Source organism: Diadema setosum, chromosome 7 (genome assembly GCF_964275005.1).
Source record: "Diadema setosum chromosome 7, eeDiaSeto1, whole genome shotgun sequence".
NCBI lineage: Eukaryota > Metazoa > Echinodermata > Echinoidea > Diadematoida > Diadematidae > Diadema > Diadema setosum.
This window is the reverse complement of record NC_092691.1, coordinates 10,603,457-10,617,906: the sequence shown is the minus strand read 5'-3', so window position 1 is coordinate 10,617,906 and position 14,450 is coordinate 10,603,457. Positions and strand designations below refer to the sequence as shown.

The 14,450-nt window shown below is 38.9% G+C and overlaps 1 protein-coding gene across 1 annotated transcript in view; it reads right to left on the bottom strand.

The window, feature by feature from the left end:
* Positions 1 to 14,450, bottom strand: part of LOC140230352 (ras GTPase-activating protein 1-like) — a 55,471-nt gene that overhangs the window by 5,897 nt on the left and 35,124 nt on the right. The window contains exons 8-18 of the mRNA XM_072310501.1: positions 13,690 to 13,837; positions 12,510 to 12,588; positions 10,038 to 10,185; positions 9,107 to 9,189; positions 7,852 to 8,010; positions 6,817 to 7,064; positions 5,078 to 5,330; positions 3,791 to 3,953; positions 3,197 to 3,339; positions 1,761 to 1,876; positions 140 to 226 (exon numbers count right to left, since the gene is read on the bottom strand). Coding sequence (XP_072166602.1) covers positions 140 to 226; positions 1,761 to 1,876; positions 3,197 to 3,339; positions 3,791 to 3,953; positions 5,078 to 5,330; positions 6,817 to 7,064; positions 7,852 to 8,010; positions 9,107 to 9,189; positions 10,038 to 10,185; positions 12,510 to 12,588; positions 13,690 to 13,837 — 1,627 coding nt within the window. The remainder of the gene's footprint in view (positions 1 to 139; positions 227 to 1,760; positions 1,877 to 3,196; positions 3,340 to 3,790; positions 3,954 to 5,077; positions 5,331 to 6,816; positions 7,065 to 7,851; positions 8,011 to 9,106; positions 9,190 to 10,037; positions 10,186 to 12,509; positions 12,589 to 13,689; positions 13,838 to 14,450) is intronic.

Genomic DNA, 14,450 nt, shown 5'->3' with positions numbered 1-14,450 from the left:
CAAGAATGTGTGATAAAGGTATTTCTGAGGTATTTCTTTTTGAAACAAAACAAAACAAACAGTCAAAAATACTGCACAAAGGTAACAGTTGGCATCTCTCTGAGATGAGCCTGGTGGAGGGGCTTTCTCTTTCTCTTACCCGACTGCTCTGGCCGGTAAGACGGGGTCCTCCTTCCACTTGGTCTTCACGTCTGTCTGGATGCATGCACACAGGTATCTCAGCGCTCTGGGGAAAGGAACCACGCACGATGCAGGGAGAATGATTCACGCAGACATCACTTGAAGAGTTTCATTGCAAAATGGTCTAAGTGCCAGTTTTAAACATCTCAAAGTAAGTCCATCATCAGATCGAGCAAAATTAAATCTTTCACGTAATATGTCACTTGTAATATAACAAGGAATATTTTAGAAGTTATGATTAAAAATATCCAGTATTTTCTTATTATTTTCTTTGTTCTTTAGCAGCTTTAATCAAAAATATCTCAACTTAACAAGAATGGATTTAGCTCATTTTGCGATAAAACTCTTCTCTAGTAAATCCTCTAAATCTCTCTCCCATCTTTCCCATAAAGTCACTAAGGGTGCGTTCGAGCGCTCAAAAGCAAACCAAAGCAAACCATACCGAACTGTGCCACATTCGGAGCGTTTGAGAGCTGTTGAGAAAGAGTACCTCTTGAGTTATCTTTAGAGGGGGTCACACTTTTTATAGCAACAGGGTCATTCACCTGGCAAGCTTAAACTACTTACAGCTGTCCCGAACAAAGAGAATGAACTCTTTGCATTATTGCATATATGTGCATGTTACGCGCATTCTTCATACATGAATGCAAACTTTTGGTATGCTATTGGTACCCTTTTGGAGCATATCGGGAAGTGGTTCACTTTCGGTTTGGAAAAGTTTGGTACGGTACACTTTAGGAGCATTCGAACGCTCCTCTGGCGCAGGTACGGTATGGTATGGTTCGCTTTAAGAAAGCGCCTGAATGCACCCTATGCTGAAATGTAATTACATTTATCCCTGATGATGCATATGAGTACATGCCATGAGAGGTATAATGGATTCTCGTTCAAAGATGAAAAATGAGATGGCAATCAAAAATGAAATCAAAGAAGTTCATTCCTTCATTCAAGCGTACAGCACAATGTGCCTGGTTGATACCGTTTGCTGACTATTGAAGAACAGCAAGGACAGTAGTTATCTGAGGCCAATCTTTTTTTCTTTTTTTTTCTGCCATCAGCAATTTCACGGCAGACAAAATGTACATTTTAGTTAACCTGTTGAGGATGGACTGATTTTTGCTACAAGTCGCGTTTCCCATAGACACTTGCCTGAGTATACTCGGGGCTCATCCTCAACAGGTTAACAATGACACAAAGAACTCACTGTGTGCCATCACGTAGGGAAGCATCTATTTAATTGTTTTGCATTGAATGCATTAAAAAAGTAACTTTTTTTATTAATTTTTCCAAATGTGGGGCTTTAGATGTGCTGTCAAGAATGCATGATTAATTACATCATAGATGCTTATCCAACTGAATCAAAGAAAAAAAAAAAGGAATGCCTGTTATCACAAATGACCTTTTTCTGCCAATGCACAAATTGGAACTATAAACTGGCCTATCAGGGAGACTTGTCCACTCTGGTTGATATTGTCTGTTTTGATCCTACTTTTTCTCTCTATCTGGTACTGGAAGAAATGAACAATAGATTGATGGCCAAGGAGACCAGAGGATCATTCAGGTATAAAGCGGGTACCCACCTCGGACATGCACTCGTTGAACTGAAGATGGACTCTATGATGTCCTTGAGGAAACCAAGTAAGTGCTCCAAGTTCTCTGTTGCGTCGGCTCCCTTCTCAAACTTCTGAGGGTTCAACTGTGATGGAAGAACATTTTGTAACACATTTATTGACTCTGTCATTGATTTGATATGGACATGAATATTGATATGTTTATTTGCATGCAGTATTTTGTAGAGCTATGCTTGGGAAGTGTATAGCCTTCACTGCCATATAGTCTGAAACCTGTACACTAAAACATTCCAATGACATGCTGTCGGTTAAGAATAAGATGTGATTAGAGCACATTCAAATTCCTTTATGCAAACTCTCTTCTCTATGACAACTGAATGATGTTATTTTTCATTCTATCTTTCTCTATACATGTCTCACACTCTAGGCTCATTCTGATTTGAAACAGGGACCTGTCATATTTTCTGAATTCTGCTCCAACCATCAGCATGCCATAAACATGTTTTAAAATGTCTCTGTGCGACCAGTTGAGGACTTTTGCTTTAAAAGCCTTGATCCAGACCTAGACCCCTTATCAGATGGCATAGAAAACATGTTTCACACCATTCCATATATTTAGTGTGTCTGAAAGCAGACTACTAGGTTTAGGTCAAGAATATTTCTAAAATATAATCTTGCAGGTCATGTCAAGTATGTGTTTTCTAAATCTTACTTTGCGTGCTCTCTGAATGCAGGCATAGGGAACAAGCATGTACCTACATGATTCAGATAATTCAGAGTTACATTGTACATGTTTGACTGACAGTAATGTTAGTAGCAAAATTTGAGAGACACTACACCGGATTTTGTTCCAAGTCTGTTCCTTCTGAAAACATTACTTGTTGTTTAACCCGTTGAGGACGAGTCCCGAGTATACTCGGGCAAGTGTCTATGGCAAATGCGTGTTGTAGCAAAATTAAACCGTCCTCAACGGGTTTAAAAAAAAAAAAGTTTAGATTTCAGGGCAATCAGGCAGCACCACCATATTGATGCATGGAAACGTCGCATAATTGTTTTTGGTCTTTTTTAAAATGAATGAAACATACGACTGAGCAATTGTGCAGCATGATTGCATGAATATCTGTTTATCGTCGCTGGGGTGACAAGACCTTGTATCTGCAATTTTGGTGAAAATGACTTTTTTGGATAAATGGTCAAATAATGGGTTAAGTGATGTCCTGTCCAAATCCCAACTGTCTTACTCCAAAAATGAAGCCACCACGGCATGTCAAAGGAAAGGCTTTCCCATTCGCCACAGTGCTTTGGCCGCCATGTTTTTTGGCTCTCCTGAACATTTGACATTTTGTAGATACGAGGTCTTGTCACCCCAGCGACGTTATGCTGCTCAGTGTGAAAATTTAATCAAGGGAAAAAACACTTTACAGTTGCCTCCATGCCTCACTCACCTCACAGGACTGCTTGGACTCCATGATTTTGAGGATGACGGCCCCGACAGCACGCTGCACAAACTTCTGGGCCGTCGTCTTCATGTACCGGTCCATGAGGGTCGTGGCAAGGGTGTTGGAGCGGAACAAGGTCGTTCTCTCGGCTGGAAGAGAAAACAGGAAATGAGCACAACTCATTACTTTCTACCTTTCATCACAAACATACATCTACAGCTCTACATCCTCCATGCCACTCTGTAGACAAGACTCATGATAAGATCATAACTTTGTACTGACTTTTATTCCTCAGGTTATAATCCTGTCCATTCATATAACATATCAATAATACATCCAAACATTCATTTCTATCATTTTATCGTATATTTCTTCAAATGTATCCATGAAGCCTTTTCTTCAATGATATTTGGCACTCTAATCACAAATCCTGTTTTCCATGTGTTTGTATGTCAGTATGTCCATCTATCAATCTATTATGCTGTCATCTCCCTACCTAAAATGATTGATAATAAGAAAGAGAGAAAAAAAAATATTTTGGCAATGAGAGAATCGCTAGATTCATCTTGACAGAAGCAGACTCCCCATCCTCTTGGGTACCTTCTTTCTCAATTTCCCTGGAGTTGAGGTTCTTCAGGAGTGAGATCTCCTTCCGCTGGTGCATGAAGATGTCCAGGAGGACACTGGCAAGATGGGCGCGGTCTTTGGCACATGCCTCCTCCAGAGCAAAGATGGTCTGGTAGTCCGCATCTTCAAAGATGAGCTGGAGGAGAAAAAACAAACAGCAGGATCCACCAGTTGAAACTTTTTCATCTTTATGGATCTCTTCTCAACAAATGTACTGATATGCACACCTCAATTTCAGTTACACCGTAAAATCTTCAACAACTCTCCATCATGTATAGAATCAGCCTCCAAAACCTAAAATGTCAAACATTCCAAATCAACAGGACAGAAAAAATACTGTAAATAGACAGCATGCAGGGATCATGCAACCACTGCATATGGAGGTTCCTTGGTTTTTCATGCTCTACATCTTTATATGGCAAACAAAATATAACAATTTAAAGAAAAAAAAGAGAAGAAAATTAATGTGACAGTCCTAATGATTTTTACTAAAGAGATAAATCCTTGAGATTTACTTCATCCATGCTAGACATACACTATTTCTAGCCAGCAGAATGTTGTCAATCAAAGTATCATAAATGCTTATAAGGAAGAGAATGGGGACATGAGCAGTATGAGTTTTGACTAGTTTCCATAGTTACTGTATACATACTATCCCTACTGATGCACGGAAAGACATGTAATGTTCTACAGAACAGTTGACAAATTTTCACAAAAAAGAAAGAATCTATTTTTTTCTTGTGTCCAGTACTTACCGACATGTGCCAAACTTACTTGGGCGCATGGCTCACCATTTCTTGCTAAGTGCATGATAGCATGTCTATAGTGGCTATTGTCAATGATCACAATAATCAATTGATCTCGGACATGCAATCTGTAGAAATTCATGCACCTATGACTCTGAGTGTGTGCGCCCACAAGTTGATAGCCACAGCTTTGTCCATGCATACATAGATATGCCAAGTTTTATTTGGATACCTCAAACGGTTCTTAAGTAATGCCGTCAACAAAATTGATTACGGACTAAAGTTCAGAAGGAAGGACAAATCAAAATACAACACCTGCAATGACATTTGGTGGTCGAGGCATAAGAAGCATATCATGGTAAGAACACATTTTTGTACTGACTTCTATCCCTACATGATAATCCTGTCCATTCACATTACAGGTATATGTATCAAAATTTTCACTCCTACTATTGATACTGCAACATTTTTCTAAACCCATTCTTTAATCTCTGCCATTTCACATCTCACCCACCTCCTTGAGTGGGCTGTACTCTTCAATCGGCATCAGAGTCTCGGAGATGAACTGAGCTCGGGCCCGGATGGAGCCCATCTCTGACGACCTGCTCTGGTTGGCCGCCGAGATCAGCGGGTACCACTCGTCGGACACAGAGCCATTGGTCAGGCGGTCAAGCAACACGGTGGTCCGACACACAGGGATGGGCTTGGCTCGCTTGGCTCCATTGCATATGTCGATGGTGAAGGAGTCTATCTCATCTGGGAAGTCACTGCAGACCACCAATAAAATTCATAAGAGCACAAAAGTCACAAGATGTTGGACATAACATCAATTTCATTGCTAGTCAGTACTCTTGTAGCATCGCAACCTATTCCTCCTTACGTAAATATGAAGAGTGCATGACTGGCTTTGAGATGTCCCTATGTGAATCTCATGCTAGAGAATTCATCTGCATCTTTCATTTATTTCCATAACTCCATCACTGTATGTGATGCTTGTGTTCAACCACACCAAATCCATTCCTATGGTAAGTGCTCTTAAATCACTCCTTTTAAAGAGTGACAGCTGACTGTCTAACAAGTGTTTGTTGTGCATGTTTGTTTGTTTGTTTGTTTGGTTTTTTTTTTGGGGGGGGGGGGAAGAATCTCCTCCATGAATCTCTGCCTAAATTTCCCTGTTATTCACATCTGCAAGTTTCAAGTTTGATGAAATATCATGTTAAGTTTTCCTTGTGATACTTGCTTGGAAACTAATGCAAACAATTTTCATCCCAAAATCTAGTCAGCTGATTCTCATGTCACCCTTTATCATTTAATCATCATTAGAGCATTGGGAAAATGATTGGAAAATAAAAAATGAATGGACCTACAGATTTCTTACAACACCAAAAACATGTCCATAGCACCATCAGCGGGCAGGCATAAAACTTTACCAGTCTATTACAATTGTCAACAAGAGAAATCAACCACGTGAGTTTATAAAGAAGGCGATATAGTGGTGTTGCACCTGACTGACAACTTGCCCTTCATCAAATAATCAATGATTATTAATTGAAGACCTGAATATAAGAACGACCCAAGTCCAATTTTTGGCCAAATTCAGTTTGACATGGAAAATTGTAGCTTATGCATGGACTCATCTTGTGTATAAATGATAAATCCTAATTACCCCCGGAAGTGCCTGAAATAAATGAGTTAAATCTTATATGAATGTAAGAATGAAGGACTTGGGTCATTCTTACATTCATATTATAGCGCCCTTTCTCGTCCTTCTCTCATCTCTATAGCAGAATACCATGTATATGAATCAAAGAACGACCCAAGTCCATCACACAAAATGGCCTCTCCACAATTAATGTAAATGCTAATTGGCATAATAATTTTATGTTCTAATTTGTATATACAAAATTGCCTTCCCATCACAGTTAAATAGAATATTATTGGACAAATAAAAAAGATATGAAGTTTCTTAAGTTTACTCGAAATGGTCTTCCATGGACTTGGGTCGTTCTTATATTCATATACTCAATTGTTTTAGTAGTAGCCATGATAAAAAAATCAAAGGCATACATACTCAGGTTTATATTTTTTATCATGGGTACAAATAAAACACTGAATAATTGGTGCTTATTTCTGTCAATGGAGGGCAATTTGTCAATCAGCTAGAATGAAAACTACTTGACACAGGAATTCATCAATTTGAAGAAGTCATGGTGTGTTTTAGCTGGCCAGGAGAATCAATTGCCTGGGACTCACTCGAAGAGGAACTCCTCATCCCAGACTGGGTTGGGGGCCTGCTGGACCGGCGTCCTGGCCACCTTCACCTCGTTGAGGGACACGATGCAGTAGGCGTGCGGGATCAGCTTGCCGGGGATCTTGTGAGCCTCCAGGATGCGCAGACGCAACGACTTGAGCTGCTTGACGCGCCGCTTGCGGTTGCTGCGCTGGGACTGCGTGGTCCAGCCCGCCTTGCTGCAGCACGATCGAAGAACCTGCACCCACTCCTACACCGTGTAGAAACAGACATGCACACATACAGACAAGAAAATGAATTAAATTAATTATTCACTGAAAACCAGGCATTAAATGAATAGCAAATCATATACATTAGTAAAGGCATAAGGGTAAAAAAATTTAATGAGTTCACAGTATGCATTTTCATTTGGTTTGAATAACACACATTCATTTGTAGGAAGTATACAGGGGTGTGAGAGTTGTGTACGTATCCCGTTGAGGACGAGTCCGAGTACACTCTGTCAAGCATCTATGGGAAACGCATGTTGTATTAAAATCAAACCATCCTCGACGGGTTAAAGAAAAGATTTGAAAAACCTTTAAACTTATGAAAAAAAAACCCCAAAGTCTTAAGTGCATTTAACTGTGAACTTTCAATGCCTTTAAATTGCCAAAAAGTCTAATATCCTCAGTAAACAACAGACAAGTTGTTGGATGTGTTGTATAGAAGTTCTCATTTGTATGTCCTCCTCTTTATACTTGAGAAGGACCACTGGCTTTTGAAGCATCTTTGAAAAAATACAAAATGGCTAAAAACAAAAACAAACACAGTCACAGAGAAGACTCAAGTTCCATTTTTAAAGACCTTTAACATGAATCAAAAGCTTAGATAATGGTCCCAAAATAAGTCACAGCTGTACATTGCGACCTTCCACACCTAGATAAGTGGATAAGAAATGATTCATCATCATTGAGTCATGACTGTACATGCATAACTATACTGCAGGTTTTCCCAGAGTGAATGTGACAGACGACAGACAACTACGCAAAACATACCTTCTCCAATTCCTGCGACTCCGCGTTCAGGTAGAAAACCTGGAGGTCGTTGAGCGCCCTCACGACTATCTGGAAGCAGTTGGGCCTGGCGAACAAGCTCTCGTGGACCGTGTAGACCGAAGCGTATCCAAGGTCTATCAGACCTCTTGGCTTGACGCGCTGTGGGTCAGGAAAGGAGAACATGCTCAAAAGTAACATTCACACGCAGTTGGCAAACTTGAAGTTCAGGTTGAAAACTTAACTGTCGATGATTAGCTCCACTTGTGAATTCACGACACGGATTCACACGCGCACCTAAACTTTAAGTTACAACTTTTTATGAGTGAATTCCGCTCGATGATTACACCAGAAGTGCAGAGTCTTTGCTAGATGACCTTATGCCCGTACAAAATAGCGCAGCTGGAGGTTGACTCAGATGTGAACAATAAGCGAGGTTCACGCTAACTCACAAACTCGTTGATTATTGTGTCCACACGAAGCGAAACTACGAGTGTTGACTCCGTGGCTTGTGGAGAAAGCATAAACCCCACGATGTCTTGTGGTTCTAATCATCGACTAAACTCTAAGATTCCTAACTTTCGAGTGCGTTCACACGGTGCTAAACTACTAGCTAATCATCAAGAGTTAAGTTTTGGAGCTTAAAGTTTAGGAACAGCATGTGAATCTACCTATTGTGAGAGGACGAACTGTTCTAGAAAGAAACTTATAACATCCCTCTTTTGCAACTACGATTCCCAAACATTCAAACATGTCATGAAACCCTATTAAGAAGTGAAAATCTGAACAATGAAATTTAAAAAAAAATCTTGAAGCTCATTCTAACTTGAAGAAGTCCATATTTCCCTGACTCTTTGAAAACACTTTGTATTTTCTGACTCGAGAATTTGTGTTGTCTACTGCCTACTACTTTCAAAGTGAAAACTTATGTGCGAGTTGAAGTTTTGGTGTTCCACCTGATACAATGCATTTTGCATGTTTTTAATTCAACGTAATTAAAATGAAAGTGTTTTTACATATAACAAGTAAAAAATTAGTGTGCTTTTGCTTTTGTGCTTTAGTTTCATGTCGCGCAAAATGCGCAAAAATTTCCACTTTTGCAGTGCTAAAGAACAGTTGTTCTTTGCTCAAGAAAAAAAAATACAACAGCAGTCCTTCAAATTCTTCAAACAGATCATTCATATGACATTCTAAATAATTTTTGACTTTTCTCTCAGTCAAATATCTTTGACATTCCCGTCATTCTGGTGATACTCACTGCTTCATTGTCAAAGTAGTATAAATGCTGCTCAGTACTGTTGAGTACAAAGTAGTATGTTTTCCACTTTTTGTGCTTCTGGCCTGCCATAGAATAAAAACACAGCATATGTCACATGAGATAAAATTTCATGAACCATATAAAGGACTATTAACCTAATTTTTCAGAGTTATGTCTGGAACTAGTACAACAAAGAAATGGAAAGCACTATTACAATGAGGATGTCAATAGTTTGCACAATGCAAAGCTTTCAAAACAACAGACGTTGAAATAAGTGTGTTGTAATTGCTGGTATACAGTGATCATATTACAGATTTTGATTTAAAGGTAAAACATAGTTCTGGGAAAGACTCAAAATTCATCCTCCATCATTTGAAATTTGCTAGCAATATACCAAAAGGTCTATAAAGAATTTTCTTTTTTTTTTTGCTGGCGTGATTTGTCAGGATAATGAGTTGTTTGAGAGTATTTTGAGATCAAAGTGTAACTAGTTTTGACTGAAGTATATAACTTACATCCCTGAATGAATGAATGATCTAGTGCCTTGCCCACTCAGTGGTGGGTAGGCAAAAAGTTACATGTTGATCGCTTGTGCCTTGCATACGATTCACTCTTACACGGAATATTTATGGATACTGCTAGGGCTCGATTTATAATTGGTCATATTCAACATCATAAACCAACCATGATCAGATACGCTCTGAGATTGCAATACTGTCTGCATACCTTTCTGGCAAGCATTTCGCATTTTCATCGTAACCCAACTGAAATTGTGTTCTCACAGTATTATTTCACACTTGCATGTTTGCCTATTTCTTCTGACAGTTTTTGCAGGCATATCAAAACTATTTTTCACCTTTGAGGCACAATGCTACAATACATTGATGTTGGCTGTAATGTTTAATCGGATGAGGGGGCCGTTAAAACTTACTCTTCTTGCTGAGATGTCCCTGCTTGATAATGGAATCTGCCATGCCCGTCATAATGTGCATACCGACCCCGCTGCTCCGCCTCCTCCTCAGCTCCTCGTAGTTCACTGGGGACGTGTCTTCCGTGCTTGTCGTCTGGTTCTTGAATTTCTACGCACGGAGAGAGAGGGAGTATTTCATTCTAGCTTTAAAGGGTGTGTACAGTGCTGGTTGAGGTGAGGATTTAGCTTTTAAGGTTTTGCAAGATATTCAGAAACCATTCTATGAGATGTCAAAGAGCATGCAATTCTAAGGAGTATCAAAAGTTTATTTGATGAAAATCGGTTTTGAAATGGCTGAGATATCCAAAAACAAGGTGAAACAAATAGATCTTAACAAAAGGTGTGGCCTGTCGAGTTTTATTATTATCACTTTTTTGGCTATCTCAGCCATTTGAAAACCAATTTTCATCAAATAAACTTTGAATCCTTCTTAAAATTACATGCTCTTTCATATTTCATGAGAGGTTTCTCATTATATCACTTCGGAATATTCAAAACATGAATCCCCACCTCAACCAGTACTGTACAGTCCCTTTAATACCAATCAATCAATAAAATGCTGTAAAACCAGAAGTTATAGTGTACACAAACTTTCGAGAATTTTCAAAGCAGCCAAGATTCACAGAAGTAATATGCAGTTGAAAAACTTAATACACAATGTACTAAATGCAAGTGGCAATTCACAAAAGTTTCATGTTGCAAAGAAGGCTGTGAGTTCCCATTTGCGAAAGATTCATGCCATAAATGTATCTGGATTTACAGAACCATCAGCACACATGCATCAGTTGTAACTGCCAAACTGTATCTGTGCTATCCATTCCTATCCATTCCTGTGGCATGTGCTCTTAAATCACTCATTTTAAAGAGTGACAGCTCACTGTCTAATCAGCGGGTTTTGTCTGTGTGTGTGTGTTTTTTTTTTACCTTTTCCATGAATTTTCTGCCTAAATTTCCCAGTTATTAACACCCACAAGTTTCAATTTTTATGACATATTATGTTTAATTTTTCTTAAAATACTGGAACTATTGAAGCAAATTGTATTCATCATAAAATCTAGTCAGGTGATTCTCATGTCATCCTTTATCACTTAGTCTTCACATTAAATGATAGAGAACATTGATATAACAATTGCAAACAAAAAATGGCTGGACCTATGGATTTCTAACGACAAAAAGAGCATGTTAGTAGCACCATCAGTGGGCAGGTGTAAAACTTCATTATAGAATGGGTAGCGAGAATCCTGCGATCTCATTGGTCGAGAGCTATGTGTTGATTTTTACTGGACGCACGCTGAGTCACAGTGGTAAACATGTTATCGCGCACTTATAGCAAGAGTACGCGCACTTGTAACAAAGGTTCACGCACTAAGCAAGCGTTTGCGCACTCAGTACGAGACGCCTATTGGCTAAAACAACCATGCATCAGTATTTACTGATGCATGGCTGGCCATGCATCCAGTAAAAACTGATGCATGGTTTTTGAGCTCTCGTCTATGCCAAGCCAAAAGAACATGCATTCAGTAATTTTGTCATCGGGTAACACGATAGAAAAATGGGTTTTTGGCAAGAAAATTACCCATTCTATAAATCAGATGACGCACATGTCTTTTCGTGCGTCAGTCGGAATATAGTGTGCATGCGGTAACTATGGAATTTAGCCTAAACCCACTCTGCTTCGCCTCGTGGGTTAAGCATTCCATAGTTACCTTATGCACACAATTCTGACTGACGCACTCAGACCTGTGCGTCATTTGTATACCAGTCCATTACAATCATCAACAAGAAAAATCAACTGCGTGAGTTTATAAGGAAGGCAACAAGGGTGTTGCAACTGATTGACAACCTGCCCTTCATCAAATAACTATTATGCTGGACATGCAACGAGCACAGTTGGAGAGAAAATTCCAAGCTTTGCTGTCATGCAAATTTTGAAACAAACCTATGATTATTATTCTTGCAAATGGCCAGGAGCTTTGTTATCGTCCTGGTCTGGGAGGCATGACTTTTGCACACACAACTGCAACAAGAAAAGGATAATCTACTCGAAACACCCTATCAAAGTTGGTGCTGACCAAATGCTCAAATGCACTTGATTTTGTTCATCAATGACTTAAACACTTCCTGCAGCATGGAAGTGTGCGTACATTGTCAAAAAACAAACAAACAAACAAACAGACTATAAATGATTCTGGAGCTAAACCAGAGCATGGTTGATTACAAAGTGAAACACATTGTGGCTGAATGCTGAATTTGTTTAATACTGCAACTGTAGCATACTAGGGAGATATGCTAGTCTAACAGAATGACAAATGTGCAGCGACTAAAATGCAACTTCATGTACAGTCAAACAACAAGACTTTACTGTCCAATATATGCAATGACTTCAGACTGAACATTCTTCATACGAGGGTCAAGCAATCACACTAAGCCTACCTTTGGAGCTGTGGGGTCAAGTAACTTGTATCCATCAATAATTTCTTCCCTTTTGTAATGATCCACGATTGCATCGAGACTGGAAGGTAATACAGAAAAGACACATTTGAACCAACCCTTTACCAAAAAATAAAGTCATTAGTCACAAAATATAAGCAAAGACACATGAATTACCTTAAAAGTATATCTGCACATAAAGAACATCTTGTGGGTAACAATAGATAAGCCAACAACATCATGACAATCCATTTGATACACAAAAACGCTGCATTTTAACCCTTTTAATACAGCTAGTAAGTGTTTAATCAGCTGACAAGCATTTGGCCTTCCAATGAACATTGTATTCCTATTAATCACCTTATTAGTATGTGAAAATCACCAATTGACCTCAAAACTGTCATTAATCCAGTCAATTATGACTGCTCCATGACAGATGACACTCAAAATAACACTGACTCCTCTTCAGTCCAGCCAAAAAGGTATATACGTCAATACGTTCTGTGAAATTGTAGGACCATGAGAGGGAAAGACACGCACACTCACTCAATCACAGGCAAGCTCGCACAGACACACACACACATGCACATTGCACAATCACTCACTTTGTCTGTTTGTCTGTCTGTCTCTATCTCTCTCTTTGTCTATCTCTCTCTTTCTCCTCTCTCTCTCTCTCTCTCTCTCTATCTTTATTTGACTCTCTCCCCTCTATCTCTGTCTCTCTCATTTTATTTCTGTTTTATTGCTACAAAATTGGACATTTTCACATGAGTAAATTTTCAGCTCTACCGAGAGAGCTACATGTAAATTTCACGTTTTTATTTAAGTCTGCAGAATAAAGACATTAGATAGTGGTACACGTAACAATAGAAATATCTGCAAGACTTTACTTTGGCATGAGTTTCTGGTCACACAAAATATGTGAAAATTTCCACAAATTTCCTTTTTGCAGTACTGTAAAAGTGGATATTTTCGCGCTACTAATTTTTCTCGCTCGACAGGTAAGAAGAGTCTCAAGTGTTTTTAATTCCGTGAAATCGAGACATCAACTACTGGAACCTCTGGCAAGCAAAAACATTTGCGTGCTTTCTTTTTCCCTCTAGTTTCTGGTTGCGCAAAAGGCGTGAAAATTTCAACACTGCGAAAATTTCCACTTTTGCAGTAACCGCCAAACTTGGTTTACCTGTTGTAGTATCTGCCGCCCATGACATACTGCCGCTGCTGCTTCTGGATGCGAAATCGCTGGATGGTGTTTGGACCGCGAAACGACAGAGAGTAGTCGCCGGGGTTCTTGTCACTATTTCTGATAAGGAAGCTCCCAACGTTCCCCTCTATGAAAGCAAAACAGAACAAAACAAAACTTGAAATATATTTATCATGTCAATACATATCTAGGAATGTAAAAGTAAAAATATCTTCTCTATTACATGTACACAAATGATATAAAATCTGAAGAGACCATCTTAGGAAGGGAAAGACAAAGGAAGGCCTAAGGCATTTTAAAGAACTCTTGGTAATAAATTTAAAAAGTGAATCTATTCTCTATCAGCATTTCATATTTTGACAATTTCTTCAATGATATTGATAATAATTATGATGATGATGGTGATTAGGAAGATGACAGTAATTATATTCATCATTTCAAAATCCTAATCATTATCGCCATCATCGTCATCATTACAATTACTATAGCAAGCATTCATAAAGTGCCAATTCCACCCTGTAGAATGCTTAAGTTCAGGAAGAATTTTTTTTTTGCAAAATACAGTATCAAAGATTTTGTTGCAACTGATAAACAAACTGCCCTCCATCACCCTAAATTTGATCAATTATTTGGTGTTTTGGTAGTAGACATGATAAAAATCATGGGCATACATATGCAAGTTGGACTTGAACCAACAACCTCCTGATTGCTAGACAGGTGTCATATCCACTAAACTACCG